General features: G+C 39.0%; 1 protein-coding gene across 4 annotated transcripts in view; it reads right to left on the reverse strand.

Moving 5' to 3' along the window:
* LOC140465898 (rho-associated protein kinase 2-like) overlaps positions 1 to 21,116 on the reverse strand; it is a 230,790-nt gene that overhangs the window by 67,383 nt on the left and 142,291 nt on the right. For all 4 annotated transcript variants that reach the window (XM_072561840.1, XM_072561831.1, XM_072561815.1 and 1 more), the window contains exons 10-13: positions 14,698 to 14,761; positions 11,418 to 11,506; positions 6,599 to 6,647; positions 2,945 to 3,080 (exon numbers count right to left, since the gene is read on the reverse strand). In XM_072561840.1, the coding sequence (XP_072417941.1) occupies positions 2,945 to 3,080; positions 6,599 to 6,647; positions 11,418 to 11,506; positions 14,698 to 14,761 (338 nt within the window). The remainder of the gene's footprint in view (positions 1 to 2,944; positions 3,081 to 6,598; positions 6,648 to 11,417; positions 11,507 to 14,697; positions 14,762 to 21,116) is intronic.

Raw genomic sequence — 21,116 nt, forward strand, 5'->3', positions numbered from 1 at the left:
TTCACAGGTAACAATGCTACCACTGTGCCACAAGACCTCCTCACCATCTCTAAATATACTTTACAACATTATGGTGGCGAGTTGTTCGTAACAGAAATTTCATTAATTCAAGTTGTTCCGCTAACTATTCTGCAAGATCTAGGACTGAATAATGTGAGACATCTCTCATGAGGTGCTCAGCAGTTTTTGGATACTTCAGCATTTCAGAATCTTGACTTCATACCCATAGACTCAGAAACAAACTTATGATCTCATTTACGGCAAAAGCTTCGAAGATACTCAATAAGACAAGTTTCAGGAAATAAATCTAAACATCAATTCCAGGTGATCAACGAATTAGTGAATTTCATTAAACAACCTATTAATGAGGTTAAAAATCAATTAAGAGTCTTCCAAAAAAGCACAATTTCAGTTGCTAAGCTGAGTATTCCGTTGAAGTTGGGATATTGGTACTGCCATTGGCAATTTAACCTTTTATGCCCAAGTAAAGATGCATTGAATCGTTTCCAATAAATCTTTCCGGAGGCTCAATACCGAAAGCAAAAATATCATGCTTCAAGACAGTCTGATTAATTTTGGTTCTGTACAACTTGAGTATCTCATTCTCATTTCTGAGTTCTAATGTTTTAAAATATATTCCATTCGTGCACTGATTACATTTCAGACCTCTGCAATAGCTTTTAGTTATACAATATAATCTCGATTATCCAAATTTCAGATTATTCAAACAAGATCTCAAGGTCCCGATGCTTGGATAAACTGTGTTATCTGAACAAAATATTCCCCATCTGTGTTGTCTGGATAATCGAGGTTGTACTGTGTATGCCTCCAAATCTCCTAGCCTGTCCTCATTAAGAAAATATTCCAACTTGTCTTGACAGATCCAAAGTGGATACCCCCACACTTAAACAATGAACTTCAGACCCATAGTTTTGGCTGTTTCCCTTTGTAACTTTCTCCTTTTATCGACTCAACATGTAGCGTCTCCTAACTTTGTGTCACCTGAAATTTCACCTAAAACATCAACTTATATAAACAAAAACTGAGTTCCCCAAAATCAGGAAAATGTCTGGTCATCTATTTAACAGTTATCTTTAAGCACAGTAGTACCTTGCCAAGCATAATACGGGACCACCATTAATACTGCTGAGTACAAATTGGCTGCTATATTTACCAAATGTATAGCTGCAGCTACACTAAGTAATTTATTAGTTGGGAGATGCTTTGGGTCATCTTGAGGACATCGACAGTGCTTTAGTAATGCAAATTCTCTTTTCCTTTAATCAAATGGATGAGATATTTGTTTTTCAATGAAAATGCAACAGCACTTTCTTCTAAGGAAGTGGTTAAGTTCACCTTTACAATTTTGCTGCTTCCGCAATAACATGAATAAGATAACTACAGAATTTTTACACAACAATAGCAAAAAAAAGAAACATTTATGCAAGTTAGAGAGGTGTAAGATTTATAAAAGAACTGGGGATGACTGGATAGTAAATATTTAGTTATTTTGGTGGAGGAGATCAGTGTGCTGAGAGCTGCTGCCAAAGTAGCATTGCGAATTACTATTAAGCTGCCTGTAGTTGCTCGGGAAGACATGATTTACCACTGGAGTTTACAGTGCAATTAAAGAGAAAGATTTAAAAGGGAGCTGACTGCCAAATTTTTCGCACATGAACTGCTAGAGAAGGTGGTAGGTGCAGGTTCAGTTACAACAGGTACAAAAATAGGACAGGTTTAGAGGGATATGGGCCAAACCCAGACAAATGGAACTAGTTTAGTTTGGGAAAAGTCTGTTTCCGTGCTGTAATACTCTGTGACACTATAATAGCATAAAAAGGTCAAATAGACTGCTCTAGTCTGAATAGTACCAAATTAAGTTTCTTGATGAAGAGCTTATGCTTGAAACATTGATTCTCCTGCTCCTCAGATGCTGCCTGACTGGCTGTGCTTTTCCAGCACCACACTCTCTGATCTCCAGCATCTGCAGTCCTCACTTTCTCCTGGTATCAATATTGAGTTAACTGGTGTCTGGCACCTCCAGGAGAAAGTGAGCATTCTATCACAATCTTGAATTGAGCTTCAGTGAAGGTGGGGAACCATTAAAGGATCAAGTGGTGAGCCATTTGGCAGACAATTCTGCCTCTCTGAAGCTCTTGCAGCAATGGTGTTGGTGACTGGTCAGTCTGGATGACTGGATATGATTACTTCAGTTTAGCTGCAGACTAATGATATTCGGGCTGGGTAGAGCTCAACCATCATGCTGATGTTGAAGGTTAGGGGCAGGGAGTTGTTTGAGATGATTATTACCTAGTGCTCATGAAACCGGAGGGTTACATACAACTTGTCAGCTCAGACCTGGATGTTGTTCAGGTCCTGCTATAAATTGGCAAAGGTTGCTTCATTTTCAGAGATCTGAGAAACTGAATTGTTCATCAAAAGACTTGTGCACGAGATTATAATGGAAGGAAGGTAACTAAGCATGATTGGCCAAGAACTATTTCCTGAAGAACTCAGATTAATATTCAAGATTTTCTGGGAATAGTAGTGAGTGGTAGGGATCATGTTTTTGTCATTTTCAGTTCAATTTTGTTTATTCTGATTTCCATCACCATCTTGTTTGCATTGTGCTATCACTATCTTTGCCATTTAATCACTTCTGCCTTCCAACCAAAACAAATATTCCCATTTGACCATCTTGCTTCAAACCTGTTTAAGCTCTAATGAGAGGTTACTGAATTAAATGTTAACTCTATTTCTCTGTCCATAGACCTGATTGCTGAATAATTTCAGTTTTTCTTTTTTTTCCTCAGCATTTGCAATATCTTGTTGTTACATCTGTTGGTCTACATATATCAAAAAGCTTTTACTCTGTTGAAAATTTCCTGGCATAATTCTTGCTACAATTGAAAATGTATAGTGATATCAGATAATTAAGCCTTACCTTCATTTTCTAGGCCACGCTTTTTATCAGCTTCCATTTCAGCTTTACGGTGATATTCTGCATTCTTGTGCTGAAGAAGTGCCTTTTCCCGTTCCAGCTGCCTTAATGCTGATTCTACATCTTTTCTACAAGTTATCTAAATGTCAGAGGCTTAATTAATAAACAGTATTTTTGAAAATGTCCTCAGAACACGTACTTTTACTAAAATTGATATACAGTTCTAAATTAGCACAATTTTTAAAAAAAATTTGAATTATTATACTTTCATTTGTGGTTACCAGAAATTTCAATCTGAACTAAAAAAATGCAGAAAAAATAATCAAATTATGCAACATGAACAAATTAATAAATCCAATATACTATTATCATAATTTGTCGCATTTCAAACGCAACATATTTAAATTTTGTAAACTAAAAAGGCACTAGCCTCTACATAAAGCAGAAAGGCACCAAATGAAGATTATTGGAAGGAAACCTGCTATAGGAATTATGGACTAACTGCACTTATTTTGCACTTCCAGCGACTGAAATCCATATTGAATTATCAGATAAGAACTCCACTATTTTCTGTAATTTAAAATTAACTCTTGAATTCCCACTACATACTCCTGTCATGCAAGCCTCTAAAGTCAAAGCTCCATGCTCAGTTATATAAAGTTAAAAAACAAAGAGAATATAAACATATGCTGTGATAGATTAAACATGCAGGATGTGAGAGGGAGAACGAGTGGGTGCAAGATAGAGTGCATGTGAAAATGAATGTGTTAGAAAGACTGTACATGAGAGACAGGAGTGTCAGTGTGTGAGAGTATGTCTTTGAGATGGAAAGTACATGTGTAAGAGAGAGAGAGAGCGCGCGCATTGGGGGGGGGGGGGGGGCTGGTGGTGTGTGTGTGTGTGCACGCGCGAGAGAGAGAGAGAGAGGTGCATGTGAGAGTGAATGTGAGAAAATTATTCCTTTTACAAATTTGGTTTCTATGCATATGTTGGCTTTGCATCAGGCTTCTGGTGGAGAACTACAATGTAATCAAACTAGTTGAGTCATCATAAAGTAAATCTTAATGTGATAAAAACAAAATACCTTTAGAATCTAAAAATATGCAGTGTGTGTTGCAGGTTTTGATTCCAGAACATTTTGTCACTTTATCTCATTTTCATTTTTCGCTCACCATTTATTTTTGCTGAATACAAGTATGATGATAATTCATTTCCATTTCAGAAAAGTTTTACAAGGATTTGTTGCCAGGATTGTAGGATTTAAGCTACAGGGAGAGGTTGAATAGGCTGGGCATGTTTTCCCTGGAGTGTCAGAGGCTGCAGGGTGACCTTATAGAGGTTTATAAAATCATAAGGGGCATGGATAGGATAAATAGACAAAGTCTTTTCCCTGGGGTGGGGGAGTCCACAACTAGAGGGCATAGGATTAGGGCAAGATATAAAAGAAACCTAAGGGGCAACTTTTTCACGCAGAGGGTGGCACGGGTATGGAATAAGCTGCCGAGGAAGTGGTGAAGACTGGTACAATTACAACATTTAAAAGGCATCTGGATGGGTATGTGAATAGGAAGGGTTTGGAGGGATATGGGCCGGGTACTGGGAGGTGGAACTAAATTGGGTTGGGATATCTGGTTGGCATGGAAAAGTTGGACCGAAGGGTCCATTTTCGTGCTGTACATCTCTATGACTGTATAACTCTACTGAGAGGGAGCTTGACGTTTCGGAGGACAGTGTGATACAGGTTGATGTTAGGAAGGAGGATGTCCTAAAAATTTTGAAAAACAAATGGATAAATAAATCCCCTGGGCCAGACAGGATATACCTCAGGTTATTACAGGAATCGAGGGAAGAGATTGCCGCACCCCTGGCAATGATCTTTGTGTCCTCACTGTCCACTTGAGTAGTACCAGATGATTGGAAGGTGGCAAATGTTATTCCCTTGTTCAAGAAAGGGAATAGGAATAATCCTGGGAATTATAGACCAGTCAGTCTTATGTCAGTGGTGGGCTAAGTATTGGAGAGGATTCTGAGAGATAGGAATAATGATATTTGGGAAACCATAGTTTGATTAGAGATAGTCAGCATGGCTTTGTGAGGGGCATGTCATGCCTTAATGAATTATTTGAGGATGTGACAAAACACATGGATGAAAGAGGAGCAGTGGATGTAGTGTACATGGATTTTAGCGAGGCTTTTGATAAGGTTCCTCTTGGTAGGCTCATTTAGAGTGTAAGGAAACATGGGATACAGGGAAACCTGTGTGTCTAGATACAAAATTGGCTGGCCAATAGAAGACAGAGGGTGATGGTAGATGGAAAGCATTCAGCCTGGAACTGGTGACCAATGGTGCTCTGCAGGGATCTGTTCTGGAACCACAGCTCTTTGTGATTTTTATAAATGACTTGGGATGAGGAAGTGGAAGGGTGGGTTAGTAAGTTTGCCGATGACACAAAGGCTGGTGGAGTTGTGGATAGAGTGGAGGGCTGTTTAGGCTGCAACGGAACATTGACAGGATGCAGAACTGGGCTGATAAGTGGCAGATGGAGTCCAACCTGGAAAAGTGAGTAGTCATTCACTCTGGAAGGTCGAATTTGCATGGAGAATTCAGGGTTAAAGGCAGGATTCTTGGCAATGTGGCGGAACAGAGGGATCTTGGGATCCATGTCCACAGATCCTTCTAAGTTGCCACCCACGTTGATAGGGTTGTTACGAAGGCGTATGGTGTGTTGGATTTCATTAGTAGAGGGATTGAGCTTAAGAGCGGTGAGGTTATGCTGCAGCTCTATAGAATCCTGGTTGCACCACACTTGGAATATTGTGTTCAGTTCTGGTCGTCTCATTATAGGGAAGACATGGAAGCTTTACAGAAGGTGCAGAAGAGGTTTACCAGAATGCTGCCTGGACTGGAGTGTTATGATGAAAGGTTGAGGGAGCTAGACCTTTTCTCATTGGAGCAAAGATGGATGAGAGGTGACTTGATAGGAGTGAACAAGATGTTGAGAGGCATAGACAGAATGGATAGACAGAGACTTTTTCCCATGGCGGAAATGTCTATCATGAGGGAACATAATTTTAAGGTGATTAGAGGAAGGTTTAGAGGATATGTCAGTTGTAGATTATTTACTCAGTGCTGGATTCGTGGAATGCACTGCCAGCAGAGGTGGTAGTGTCAGATACATTAGGGACATTTAAGCAATTCTTGGATAGGCACATGGAAGTTAGTACAATGAAGGCTATGTAGGTTCGACTGATCTTAGAATAGGATAAAAGGCCAGCACAATATCAAGGGCCAAAAGGCCTGTACTGTGGCACTGTTCTGTGTTCATTCCATCGAGATCAGGTGGCAAACTAATTTTCAGTAATGCTAATCTAGTGCATATCTTCTCTGTCTATTCCTACCTTGTCCACAACTCTCTTCTCATTTAGTATAACTTTTACATAATCCATTTCCTTCGTAAGTTGATTACTGTTACAATTGACTACTACATTTGTGTTTTACTCTGCCCTGCCTGCCAATCCAAGTATCAAAGATCAAGATAATGGAATGTTTAACTTAAAAATGATCTAACACTGTTTCTATAACTGAATATAATGGACCTAAATTAGAGACAAAAATTAAAATGCACTTGGACTAGAATACAGAAAACAGTACTGTACCTCATCTTCCAAATCTTTGGATACTTTTTCAAGACGATTACTTGATGTTCTACAAACCAGAAGCACAATGTTATGACTGAGGTTGAAGGAATGCAGTGTCTCCCTGTTCACTTTACTCTATCAGTTACAACTTAAATAATACTACTTCATCCAGTTGCCAAGATGATTACTTAATTACCTTATGCACATCAGATTTTAAACAGAAAGGTTAATCAACTCTTAATAAATACAATTATGGCTTATTATCAAAACACAAATTATTCTTTTATCTAAGGTTATACAGGCAGAAGGTAACGATAAGATAAAAATCAAAAATCTGGAAGGAAAGAGAAAAAGATTAAAAATTGAATAAGAGCTGGTTTTGTTAGTTCTATGAAAGAAGGACTCAAGTTCAAACAAAAACTCAGATTTAGATTAGATTACCTACAGTATCGAATCAGTCCCTTCGGCCCAACATGTCTACACCGATTCTCCGAAGAGAAACCCACCCCCCTATATTTACCCCTGACTAATCCACCTAACACTACGGGCAATTTAGCATGGCCAAATCACCTAACCTACAAATATTTGGACTGTGGGAGGAAACTGGACCACCCGGAGGAAACCCACACAGACACGGGGAGAATGTGCAAACTGACCACAGACGGTTGCCTGAGGTGGGAAGTGAACCCGGTCCCTGGCGCTGTGAGGCAGCAGTGCTAACCACTGAGCCACCGTGCTGTCCCTGTGTAGTTATAATCCAAAAAATTAGTATGTTACCAATTTCATATGATCATTTTGATTTCATTTAAAATGTCTGCATACTACGTTATATTCAATCCATTACAGTATTACAATGTATTTAAGACACAGTTTGACTCTATTAAGAATGATCTCCGATGTAAACATGAAAAACAATCAAGTTTACTTTACTATAATACTGAGGAAAGGCTGTATTATTGAAGGTAACATAATTAGGTATGACATTAAACCAAAGGCCCACCTAACCTTGTCCAGTTTGGTGTGAATTTGAACAAAAGTAATGAGTTGCCCCATATTTAGTTCATCAGTGGTCTCTTCATCAACAAAAATAAAGTTGAATAGTAATCATATATGCAGTATGCAAAGTGGCTGCCTCAATTATCTCTATAAGCAATAACTAAACACAGAACAACCTTGATTATCTGAATGAGACAGGTGCGGAGTATTTTGTTCAGATAACTGATTGTTCAGAAAACTGATCTGATCATAACCAAAGGAAGTCATACTGAACATAATTACGTGAAAAAGCACGTTTACAGAGTTTTTATTTCAATCGATAAAATATGTACAAATACTGGATATTGCTTAAAAATTCATGATATTTTACATATAAAATCACTTTTTGTGTACATGAAATTCATTGTGGTGGAGGTTAGTTATTATTTTTTGAAGAAAACAGTTGCTGTTGCTTGAGGTGCTTGGGTTTGTTTTTGCCAGCGATAACATTTGACAATGATCCATCAACTTCGGTTTGTGCTTCATACCGCTCCATGAAAAGTCGCAAACCACTTCGCTAATGGGGTCTGAGGTGGTGTTAGCATCTGAGTTTCCTTATTGTTCACAGTGTCCATACTTTTCCACTGTTCTTCTGTGACTCTGTTGATAATCTGATCATCGCTGAGCATCTCTGTTCCGATGTTGTTGCCACAGTTTACCCAAGCATCTATCTCAGCCTCTACTTAGTCTCCTAATCCCAGATATCTGCAACTCTTAGTGATTTCAGTGGTTACCCTTTGATCTGGATGGGTGTCCTCTTCACTGTCACAGCTACCAACACGCAAACCATTGTACCAACACTAACTGTCGATGGCTTCATGCGGTCCAGAGATTCAGCAATCATGAACAAAGCATTCTTGACCGTGCAGGACTTGATAATTTGTGGCAATTCTTTGCCTGCATTTTCTTCATCGACTATACAGCTCAGTGGTTAGCACTGCTGCCTCACAGTGCCAGGGACCCGGGTTCAATTCCCAACTCAGGCAACTGTCTGTGTGTGGAGTTTGCACACTCGCCCAGTGTCTGTGAGAGTTTCCTCCGGGTGCTCCAGTTTCCTCCCACAGTCCAAAGATGTGCAGGTTAGGTGAATTGGCCATGCTAAATTGCCCATAGTGTTAGGTGCATTAGTCAGGAGTAAATGTTGGGGAGTGGGTCTGGGTGGGTTGCTCTTCAGAGGGTCGCTGTGGACTTGTTGGGTTGAAGGGCCTGCTTCCACACTGTAGGGAATCTAATCTAATCTATGGCATGCAACATGTTACAGCAATAATATTTCTTCATTATTGCGATGACTCCCTGATTGAGTGGCTGTAAGTTTGGAGTGGTGCTTGGTGGTAAAAACAAACACTTGACAGCTCCATCTGGTGACTCTAATTGGCTGTCTATCATAGCGTATGACCCTGCGTTGTCAACAAGAAGGGCACCTTGCTCAAGTCCAACACTTGCTTAATGCAATCTGATGGCAGGTACAAATTCTTCCTGAAACCAGGATGAAGAAAGTGGATATGTCACCCATGCCTTGTTTTGTGATTTGTATTTCATGGGAAACGAGTTCTTGTCACAGTTCTTGAAGCAACATGGATTAGAATAATGCCCAGTGCAGACAAGCAGCAATTTATGAGTGCCAATGGCGTTGATGCAAGGGAAAATCGTAATGCAATACTTCTGCACTGTATGTCCCGATACCTGGTTTGCCTTGGTGGATGCAAGTGTTTTGTCTGGCAATGCACGCCAGAACAATTAGATTAGATTAGATTAGATTACTTACAGTATGGAAACAGGCCCTTCGGCCCAACAAGTCCACACCGCCCCGCCGAAGCGCAACCCACCGATACCCCTACATCTACCCCTTACCTAACACTACGGGCAATTTAGCATGGCCAATTCACCTGACCTGCACATCTTTGGACTGTGGGAGGAAACCGGAGCACCCGGAGGAAACCCACGCAGACACGGGGAGAACGTGCAAACTCCACACAGTCAGTCGCCTGGGGCGGATTTTCACTTTTGTCAGCATTTGTTCAAGTTCATAATTTTCTTCACGGATGATGGATTGTAGTTTCTGTCAGAATTTTTCCACTGTGCTGTCATCCATGGACCTCTGCTTTCCAAGAATGCTGAGTTGTCTAATGCCGTGACAAACATTAAAATACTATAACCAGCCTGTGATATGCTGTGATTGGACTCCTGTTCTGCTTCATGTTCATGGAAACTGGAACCCATTTCTTGTAACATCGGGCCAGATATGGAAAGCCCCTTCTCACGTTGCTTTGAAAACCACAAAAATATGGCTTGGTTGAGTTATTCATCTTTCGTTGGCTTCATGGATTTTCTTTTTAACACATATGAAGTGTCACTTTGGTTGATAAATTTCTCAATCACAGGTCTTGCTTTCGCGATGTTGGACACTTGCTTTTGCAATGCTGTATGCTTGGGAAATTTTGATGCATTTTCACCACAATCCAGACGCTGTAAAATCTCGCTTTTCTGTTTGATTGTCAATATTGGTTCGCTTTCTCTTCACTGACATGATAACAGCAACAAACTCAATCACTTATAACAGATACATACTCGGAACAAAGTTATACAGCGAATGAAGACACCACTCATTTTTCCATGCTTTTAAATCCTTCAGCATGGCAATCATTTTTATGTGTGAAAAGTATTTTAACACTGTTTAAAGATCAAACTAGAGAACTGTAAACAAAAGATGTGATCATTGCACCAGTGTCAGTAACACCTCTTTGATGTAACATTTTCACATGTTCTTCAGTAGAGGTAATCCAAGTTCACTTTTAATCAATGTAAACAAAAGACACGATTGTCACACCAGTGTCTATAACACCTCTTTGATGCAATGTTTTTACAGGACCTTGAGATCTTGATCCAAAATTCAGATAATTGATGCTCGGATAATTGAAGTTGTTCTGTACACCTGTAATTAGTTGGCTGTGAATTATTGAGATAACATTTCATTTTGTCTTCAGGTTTTGCGAACGAAAACACTCACTTATTCACAGCCATGATTATGGTAATTTAGTGAACTACAGGAAGATTATATTACACACTTAATTTTAAAAATTGAGTACAATGTAGATTATATCACAAGCAAAAACAGATACTGCTAGAAACAGACAGCAAGTCAGGCAGTACCTGTGGAGAGAAACAATTAATTTTGGGCTGATAATCTTTCTTCAGAACTCCTGATAAAAGAACATTACATGAAACATTTAACTCTGCAAATCATCAGAATGCCATGTGGCCTGCTGAGTGTTGCCAGAATTTTATGTTACTATTGCAAATTTCCAGCATCTGCAGTATTTGGCTTTTGTGTTACAAGATCAACAATTTTATTTAAATGACATAATTTCTTCAATATGCAATTAATTCTTACAAAAATAATGCTTTCCAAAATGAAATTGTAATTAGTTCCCGACATTTTTTTGTTGAATCATGCTCATCAAGGTGATAAATATGAGGAGTGGCATTAATCAACTTACTATTGAGAACCAGCAATTGATAGCAAACATGCTCAAATCACACAGTATGGACTAGATTCATACTAAACTTTTCACTCTAGCAACCCAAAAATGACTCCAGCAACAGCCTCATAACAGAAACAAGTACTGCACCAGTAATAAATGTACAAACTTTCATGCTAACCGTCCTTTAGACAAATATAGACAATTATGCTCAAAAAACATTTTAATGTACATAAAGCAGATTACTTTTAATTCTTCAAGCTAAGCTGGATTCAAACACGAGTTCTAAAGGTGATAGGACAATTGTCCATGTTGCCACATACCTATATTTTTGTTCCATTTCGTCTTTGGCTTGCATTTCATTGTTCAATTGTTCTTCAAGGTGATGTAACTTCTTCTGCAGCTTTGCGGACTATAGTAATAATATGAACACGTGCAACATTGCAATAAGTTTGTACACAATTATTTTTCAGAAAAATGTTGTCAGAGATAAAGACAATACACTTCTAAATTATCCTATGCATAGATATAAATGGTTGAATGTTATTTTATATTTCACAAATTATTAAATATTATTGTATCATTTACTATTTACTTCTGTGTCATTTTTCTTAAATTGAATTTGTAAAATCCACATTCGTCACACTTGTACTACATTCTATTTTTTAATGGTAGCTTTTTAAAACTGCATAATATCAATTATCAATAACTTACTTGCATTATACTACTCTGCATGAAGTAATATTGTCATTTGCTTTCTATATTGTACAACCAAGCCATACGAATCAAGACGAATGAAATAATTAAAATAAAAACACAAAGTGCTGGAGAAACTCAGTATGTCTGACAGAAACTGTGTCGAGAAAAACCGAGTCAACATTTCAAGTTCAGTATGGCTCATGTGATATACACTGAGATTTATCTAATCATTTTCATATCATTTATTCCAAGTTTGGGACTTTAGGTTTGAATTTGTAAGTTGTAGGTTTTCTCTATATGTCTGAAATTAGTAATTAATTTGTGACTATAGTAATGGTGATTTCTTTTAAAACAGGTTTTGAGACCAAGCTTTAGAATTAGTGAGTTTTTTGTGCAAATTGGTAAAATTTTACAAATGAATATGATAAAAGAGTTCCAGATTAGACAGTCAGGGCAGTATTTTTGAACTTATGGGAAACACCCATAGCTTAGAGGGAGATATTTTTCTTAATTCTACTTTGAGTTTTGGACATTCTCTGAAGTCCATCAGTGAAAATGCTTGCACAGATCAGTGCTCCTGAGAAGGGAAGCATATAGTGTTAGTCCCAGGCCAGATGCGGTTGGATAAAACCTTGAAAAGGTTATTTAAAGCTTATTATGTTAAGGTCAGGTGTATAACTTCTGCAGAGTGAAGCTGTATACAGGTCCACTCTATAATTTAAAGTCACAGATGGCTTAAGCCTAACGAGCTGTTAAGAATCAGAGACACTGGAGTGAGCAATGTTTTCGAGTACAAGGTGCGTTTATGGGTACTCGAGATGTGTCATGGGTACTAACAAAAAGCTGTTGCTTTTCTTTTAACTTATTAAGGAGTGCCTTATATTTTCACTGTGTTTAAAGATCTCTGAATTTTTATTACAAGTATGGTTTATTTTATCTTAATAGCTTTTGTTCATAAACTTCTGTTTTATAATTGAAACAAAATTCGAGTTACATGTTTACACTTCAGTGAGGCAGCACTACATTAAAATGAAAATGAATGAAAATATAATCTATCAAGTCAAGTTTCAGTCTTGGGTCAAACTTGTCCATTAATAGTATCAGCTGGAATCACAACAAACTTCCACCCTCAAGAACAATCACACTGGATGCAAAACATTAGCTCTGTTTCTCTCTACAGGGATGCTTTAAGGCTTGCTGAGTTTCTGCAACAATTTGTTTTAATTCAGATCTCCAGCATTACAAGTACTTTGCTTTTGTTAGAACAAAATAACTTTTCGATTTGTTTAGTTGAACTGAAAATTTCTGTATGTTATACAAATAAAATGCATCATGGAGGTCCATGATTTATAGCAATTTAACATTAACAAGCTTGATTTATGTAATTCAAATACTCAACTTTTCATCCTGACAATGTTTGCATGAATTAATGTCATTTATTTTCTATTACAACAAAATTATAATGTCTACTTGGAACAACATAAATTTAAACACAGCAAAGTCAACTCAATGTAACCAATGCCAGTTTAAACAGGGAAAATTATTTACATAATATATTGTTTTACATTTCTGCACTAACATTTTTACTGTTTGCATTAGTATTCAAATTAAGAAAAATGCAACTTCAGTAAACCATCCTTATCCCTAATGCCTACCTCCACAAAACAAGTGCCAACTGACTATTTAGTTCTAATGAATAGAAATATTTTAACAACCCACATTTTGAAAGAAGTCCACAGATTCAATTTAGCTGACTTCTCTAAACATGCCATCTATTGTCTGGTGAACTGCAAAGATTCACAAAGCAGGTTCAAGGTTCAACCCTGGTCTTTACTAGGGCTGAAGAGACATGACAGTTGGTCTCACTACTGTAAGTTAGAGGGGGAAATGTTCCACAGTTTCACCTCAAAACACTATGTGGGAACCCTCAACTGAATTATCAATGTGAGTCTCAAATGAAAGGAATGGGCTGAGAAAAGATCCATAAGCATTGCACCCATCCTTACTCTCTGCTCTTGTTGTCTGATACCCTATTCATGTTCAATATTTAGGACTCAAGAAGAAAATTTAAGATTGCTGAATGCTTATGGAACTATAAATCCAGAAGTAAATAGTTTCAAAAGTAAACTGGGAAAAATAAAGTCAAGAGAAAATTAATATCAATTTTTGAGAGCTTCCTTTTCTTATTTCTTTCAATCATGGTTTCTCTCATCCTTTCACTTCCAGAGGAAGTACTGATGGTATCAGTAGCATAGCAAATGGCTTGGAGGAGGCAGAAGCAAATAGTATATGAAGTCAAACTGAAATTACTAATTGCTGCAGGCATGATATGGTAGGTCCTGCTAAAGAGGAGAAGCATTAATGTTTATGCAAAAGATAATCTAACAGAAAATGATATGCACTATCACACACTGCCACCATAACCTCTACCGCCCAAAAGTGTTAATCATTATATTTTATTTTGATTCTTATAGGGCTCTCATTAGTATTGATTCAATCTATCTACATAAAATCATTTCAGTTCAATCGACAGGCACAAGCCTAAATGAATGTCAATTATACTTTGGCCCCACAGTACTTAGTTTCAATTCAATAAGAGCTGAGGAACAGTACTAATTAGCATTTTAAAGTAGATAGGTTTTTGCTATTTTCAGATTTCAAGCATTCAACTATTCGGACAATGTTTATTCAGAACACAATGAAGTGTTATTCTTAATTGTCGCCTGGCAGTGGTCCCAAACATTAACTGAAAAGTAACATTAAATAAAAGCTCTAATTAGTAAAAGTAAGTTGCATCAGATAAACTAGATTTAAATGGAGTGCCAGCTAAATTATATTAAGACTACTTCAAAAAAAAATTCAACATTATTTTACATTGTAACTATTAAACAGATTTACACCCACCTCAATTTTACTGGGTAAATTAGGCTCATTCTCTTTGTACGATGCAGGCGAGTCACTTAGCAACCTGGGGGAGAAACACAACCCTTCTATTCAACATTTGACAACTTCTGTGATCATTCCAATGCACTCGTTTTTTAATTAAAGCTCTCTTGGATCTCCTACAGCTTAGTGGCTTTAAGTGCTTAGCAGAATCATAGAGAGAAAGAATTTTTTCAAAAATTATTCATTCAAATGACTTTGGCATTGCTACCAAAGCCAACATTTACTGTCCATTCTTAATTGTTGCACTATGATGAAGGCACAATTAAGGAGGTTGTTTCATGATTTCTGATCAAGGTACTGTGATAGTTTTCCAAGTCAGGATTGTGTACAACTTAGAGTAGTACTTAAAAATGTGCTGCTCCCTGTCTGCCTGTTTCTCTAGCTGGAACAGATCATGTTCTTGGGAGGTCTATCAAAAGATGTCTTTGCAAGTTATTGCAATGCATCCTAAAGCTGGTACAGCCTGCATACAAATTGCAAAGATGCTGAAGGAATGAATAGTTACATCAATAGATTGGCTGCCAATCAATTGAGATTCCCTGGAGGACTCCAACTTTGCATGCTATTGGAGCTGCATCTATCCAGGCAAGAGAAAATTATTCCATTGCGCTCTTGAATTATGATTTGATGGTAGCATCCAGGTTTTAAAAAGACACCAACAAATGCCCTGGGATACTGAAGTTATGGGAATGTTCAGCACTCCTGTTGAAGATGCTTACTGCCTGACACTGTGTGGTACAAATATTACCTATCACTTAACAGTAGCCTGAATGTTGTCCGGGTCTTGCAGCATGTAAGCACAGACTAAGGAGTTATCTAAGGAGTTCTGATCAGAATGGAATGCAATTATCAACCAGCCAACATCCCTACATTTATCATTATGCTGGCATGAAGGTTACTGGTGATGGTTAACCTGAGACAACATCATGAGCTACTCTTTCAGCAATGTCCTGGGGCTGAGATTATTGACCTCCAACAATTATAACTATATCCTTAAGAGAGATGTGATTTAATGTTTTTCTCTTTACCTATCTTTTCCCCCATCCCAGGAGCTTGTGGTTTTAACAAGTTGTTCTCTATACAGCATAAAGTGGGCAGCACGGTGGCACAGTGGTGAGCACTGCTGCCTCACAGCGCCAGAGACCAGGGTTCAATTCCCACCTCAGGCAACTGTCTGTGTGGAGTTTGCACATTCTCCTCATGTCTGCGTGGGTTTCCTCCCACAGTCCAAAAGATGTGCAGATTAGGTGAATTGGCCATGCTAACTTGCCCGTAGTGTTGGGTGAAGGGGTAAATATAGGGGAATGGGTCTGGGTGGGTTGCTGTTTGGAGGGTTGGTGTGGACTTGTTGGGCCAAAGGGCCTGTTTCCACACTGTAAGTAATCTAATCTAATCAGAATATTCCCTACTGCCCACTGACTTCATTTTTTCTAGGGCTTCTTAATGCCACACTCTGTCAAATACTACCTTGGGGAAGACCGTACCACCTCACTTCCCACTTTTTCTGGTGGATATCCATACAATAATTGTGCTGGAATATCTAGCTCATGTCATCTGCAGTGTGGCCAGGATGCCTTCAGACAAAAGCTGGCATTGCATCCAATGTCCTCAGGCATCGATTGATAAAGGTAAGAATCTCACAACACCAGGTGTTCGCCCAACAGGTTTATTTAGAAGCACTAGCTTTCGAAGCACTGCTCCTTGATCAGGTGGTCTGATGAAGGAGAAGCGCTACGAAAGCTAGTGTTTCCGAATAAACTTGCTGGACTATAACCTGGTGTTGAGATTTTTAGCTTTGTTCACCCCACTCCAACACCAGCACCTTCAAATCACTTCCGGATAGCATGTGAAGAGCAACAAATTGATAATTGGCATCTGTGAAGCGGAGAACCGCAGCAGAAGACAGAAATTAATCAATGACATAGCTCTTCAGGCTGAAGATGTTGGGAAAGCTTCAGATTAATCTTCTGCAATATAGTTTGAGTCAGAAAACTGGAGCTGTGGCGTATGCACTAAAATCCACTCAGCGCTGCAGGCAGCTGGGAGATTAATACAGATAAACAATACAATGTAGCTTGTGATGCAATGGGAGTTGATTTAAAGCATGGGCACTGCAGACAAAATAAGATGGTCAGAATTCATTCTCTACACTTAAAAATTAATGCTTGAATTATTCTGGTGATTGGTATTGAAAAGATAGAGGAACCATACAATTCTTTTTTATAAGGAAACACCATGTTGTTCTGTGAGAATACAGCATGTGAATCATTAGATAACTCTTTCAGAGGGACAGGCTGTTTTTCTGCTCCATGACTCCATAGGCAAGAGATCTTAAATACTTTTTTGAACAAGGACCTTGAAGAAAATGGTGTATATGCATACAACTATTTGGCAAATGAGACCTGATGCTATGTTAGTACAATGCTAACTTGTTAGTTTGGAGTTCAATGTTTTAGCCAATACCATTTCAACAGCGGGAAGGATTCTTCATCAGTTCTATTTAAAGGGTTCAAGTCCAAATGCAGATTAATATTTGGATGATTTTTTTTTCCTAGCTACTATTCCAATTCTACAAATTTCAAGCAGTTCGTTTGGTTGATTAAAATTGATAACATTTTCAGGAAGTGGTTTGGCAGCTGCAGAAGAACTTTTTATTCACTTCCAGGCTTTTCCACAAACTGGATGCTCAGAGACACTGATTCATGAGCAGGTCACTCCTTTGGAATACAGTGCCACAGGGAGAATGAACAGAGGCCATACTGTCCAGCACACAATTAACTGATGGAACTAGAAGGGGTTGGGGCTGTGGGTGGAAAAGGAGGAATCAGTCGGTCATATACACACATAGTATTCAGAGACCATTTCTGCAAATTGAGCCACAGCAAGGAAGCTGCGTAATGTCCACGCTTTGGTAAGATACCCCAATGAAAGTGTGACATCTGCCACAAACCCAGAACAGGCTAAGAGCCACACAGCCAGTGGCTGAGAAGGTGACCACAACAGTGAATCATTATGGATCTGCCTCCTGCACTTGCAGCATTTCACATTTTGCTAACACTTTATGTGACTGAGGTCACAGACCTCTCTATTCAATGAGACAAATGTGGAACAAGTACCCAAGAATTGCTAGGATGACAGGCTTTCCTAAGGTGCAGGGTTGCAATGGCTGCATGCACATCATTTTGTGGGCACTGTGCAGCAACTCTGTCGTAGATAAGAACCAAAAGGGGTTCCATTCCCTTTCGCAGATTAACACCCAGCATTCAATAGTTACAGCAGTCACTAAGCCCTAATTCTTGGACTGTCCTCTATTTCAACTATATTCAAGTTGCCTTGGAAAACAAAAGGTGGCTATCGTGCATCAGGATTTATACCACTGACAACATGGCTATTGATACTAGTACACAGCCTGTGCACAAAAGAAAATTCATACTGCCATACAAAACATTATAGAGCTGGCCACTGTCATGTTGAAACAAATAATCTGCTCCTCAGACTGCTTTGCAGCAGTCACACTTTACTTAACAGAACATCATCAAGATTTATCATCGTTTGTTATAGGATGGAAACTTCATTATTATGAGGAGACTTTATACAGAGAACAGTTAAGGAGCAGGAGCATGAGGTAGAGAAATAGGAAGAGGCAATTGAATAACTGCAACCTGAAATTGCTATTCATAACAGCCTTATATTCCTTGTATCACTGACCATCAGAGTGTGCTTACTTACAATGCAAAGTTACTATAGAACAAACATTGCAAATCAAATTTACAAATAAAATCATTCAATATTGCATACTAAAGCCAAATAATCACTTTAGTGCATTCACTAGATGTCTTTGCCTTGTCTACTGATTCCATGCAGTGTTGCCTCGGTGGCTGAAACATGTCTAGTAGAAAACTGGTTTTCAGTTGAAGAGACTGCAGACAGTTTGGTCTGGTTTGGTTTGCTGTCAAGCACCAGCAAAGGCACTGGCACAATGGCAGTGGTTGGAGGATATATCCATCCTAGGACAAGCCAAACAAGGACACGCACGAGAATTCCTAGAAGCATGGCATTCCAACCGGAACTCTATCAACAAATACATCGAGTTAGACCCCATCTACCACCCCCTGAGAAAAGGAACACGAAGTGACTTCACCACAGGAAATGACATCACCAACTCAAAGAAATCCAAACATATAAATAGAAAGCAGGAATTTTCAGCATTGCTTCATGAGGTCCACTATCATCCTCAAACAGAGCAAGTTTGTGCTCCACTGAGCTGGTGCTATTTCTCGAAGGTAATGGCCTAGGAATTCTAGTAACCTGTTGGAGGACAGGTTGTTAGTTGGTTGTGACAGCCTGCAAGTCCCATTGGGCATAACAGATTCGCAGCCATTACAACAATAATCTGTTCCAAGTTAGAACTTGGAATCTCTGACATCAGACACCGGCCACTGTTTCATTGTTGGCTGCACTAGTGCACATGGAATTATTAGCCACCGTCATGTTAGAAAGAATGGGTTCCAACTTCTGTGAAAAGCCCAGTGGAAAGTTGAGAGTGGACTGATCCATGTTTCTTGATACCAAACATGTCCTGCTGGTTGGCTTCACAATGAACCAAGCATTTTGTGTACACACTGATCAATTCCCTTCTATATGTTGCGCCAGTGTTCATCCTCAGTTAAATGGGTACAGAACACAGGTGCAACCTCGCCTTCCAGAGAACTAGCACCTGCACTATCTTTGTCCCTTGCTCAAGTTGGAGATGATTTGTTCCCAATTTCTCACAACAGGTATGTGCCTCCTCTAACTTATCTTCCAAGATACTGTACTGTCAGGATCTAAGCAGATACCTGCAAGTATGAAATCAAGTGATGGTGCTGTGTCTTTACCATAGTGTTCCACCACATGGGCAAGGTTTGATGTGGTCAAGTAAGAAGTATACATTTATGCTTCAATACATGGATGAAAACATAGCTCCGCTCTCTTGGAAAAGAATCTCCAAGCTTCGCTTAATACTTCACAGAAGCATACCTGGTCTCAGCTGTAACCTTAAGTAGACTCAAATTCTTTACCAATCTGCCCCAGGTTGAATTCTCGTCCATCCCTCCCATTATGATCAACTGACGAATCCTCCCACATGTGGAACATTTTCCCTATATGGGAAACTACCTGTTATTGAAGGCTGACACTGATGTGAAGATTTAACATTGCATCTAATCTGTGAGCACTGCCTTCAGGCACCCAATGATGAGTGTCTTCAGCAATTATGACATCTGTGCCGATACAAGATCCTTGTGTATAAGGCATTCATCCTTCTAACATTTCTATATGGCTCTGAAACTTACATTAGCGACATTTAAGCGACTCTTGGATAGACACAGGGATGATAGTAAAATGAAGGTTATGTCGATTAGTTTGATCTTACAGTAGGATAAAACGTTGACAACATCGAGGGCCTGTGCTGTAATGTTCTATTCTATGTTCTATGTACTCATAGATGCCATGTCAAGACCCTTGAAAAGTACCAACAACATTATCTGACGCAGATTCTCTGCTTCAGCTGGGAGGACAGGCATGCTAACACTGGCTTTCTTGAAACAGCCAATAGCACCAGCGTCAAGGCTGTCGTCAACCAAAACAAATTCCGCTGGGCTAGACAAATGCTTAGGATGCCTGAGTTCCAACTGCCAAAGCATATCATCTTCACCCAACTCAAGGAAGGCACTCAAACAACAGTTGGTCAAAGGAAGAGATTCAAAAACTCCCTAAAGGCTGTTTTCAAAAAATGCAACATAAATGTCAATGCATAGGAGACCTTCGTTCAAAAGAATTGACTTGGTGAAAATTAAGGAACACAATTCTTCAAGAATATCAATTAGAAGAACAAGTATAGAAAAGAAACCAGAAAGAAACACCAGCAATCTCATGGTCAAGGACCACAGAGTCATAGAGATGTACAGCATGGAAACAGACCCTTCGGTCCAACCCGTCCATGCTGACCAGATATCCCAACCCAATCTAGACCCACCTGCCAGCACCCTCCATGTCCCTCATAATTTTGTAAACCTCTATAAGGTCACCCCTCAGCCTCCGTCGCTCCAGGGAAAACAGCCTCAGCCTGTTCAACCTCTCCCTATAGCTCAAATCCTGCAACCCTAGCAACATCCTTGTAAATCTTTTCTGAATCCTTTCAAGTTTCACAACATCTTTCCGATAGGAAGGAGAATAGAATTGCACGCAATATTCCAACAGTGGCCTAACCAATATCCTGTGCAGTCACAACATGACCTCCCAACTCCTGTACTCAATACTCTAACCAATAAAAGAAAGCATACCAAACACCTTCTTCACTACTCTATCTAGCTGCGACTCCACTTTCAAGGAGCTAT

This window comes from Chiloscyllium punctatum, chromosome 3 (assembly GCF_047496795.1).
Source record: "Chiloscyllium punctatum isolate Juve2018m chromosome 3, sChiPun1.3, whole genome shotgun sequence".
NCBI classification, from domain to species: domain Eukaryota; kingdom Metazoa; phylum Chordata; class Chondrichthyes; order Orectolobiformes; family Hemiscylliidae; genus Chiloscyllium; species Chiloscyllium punctatum.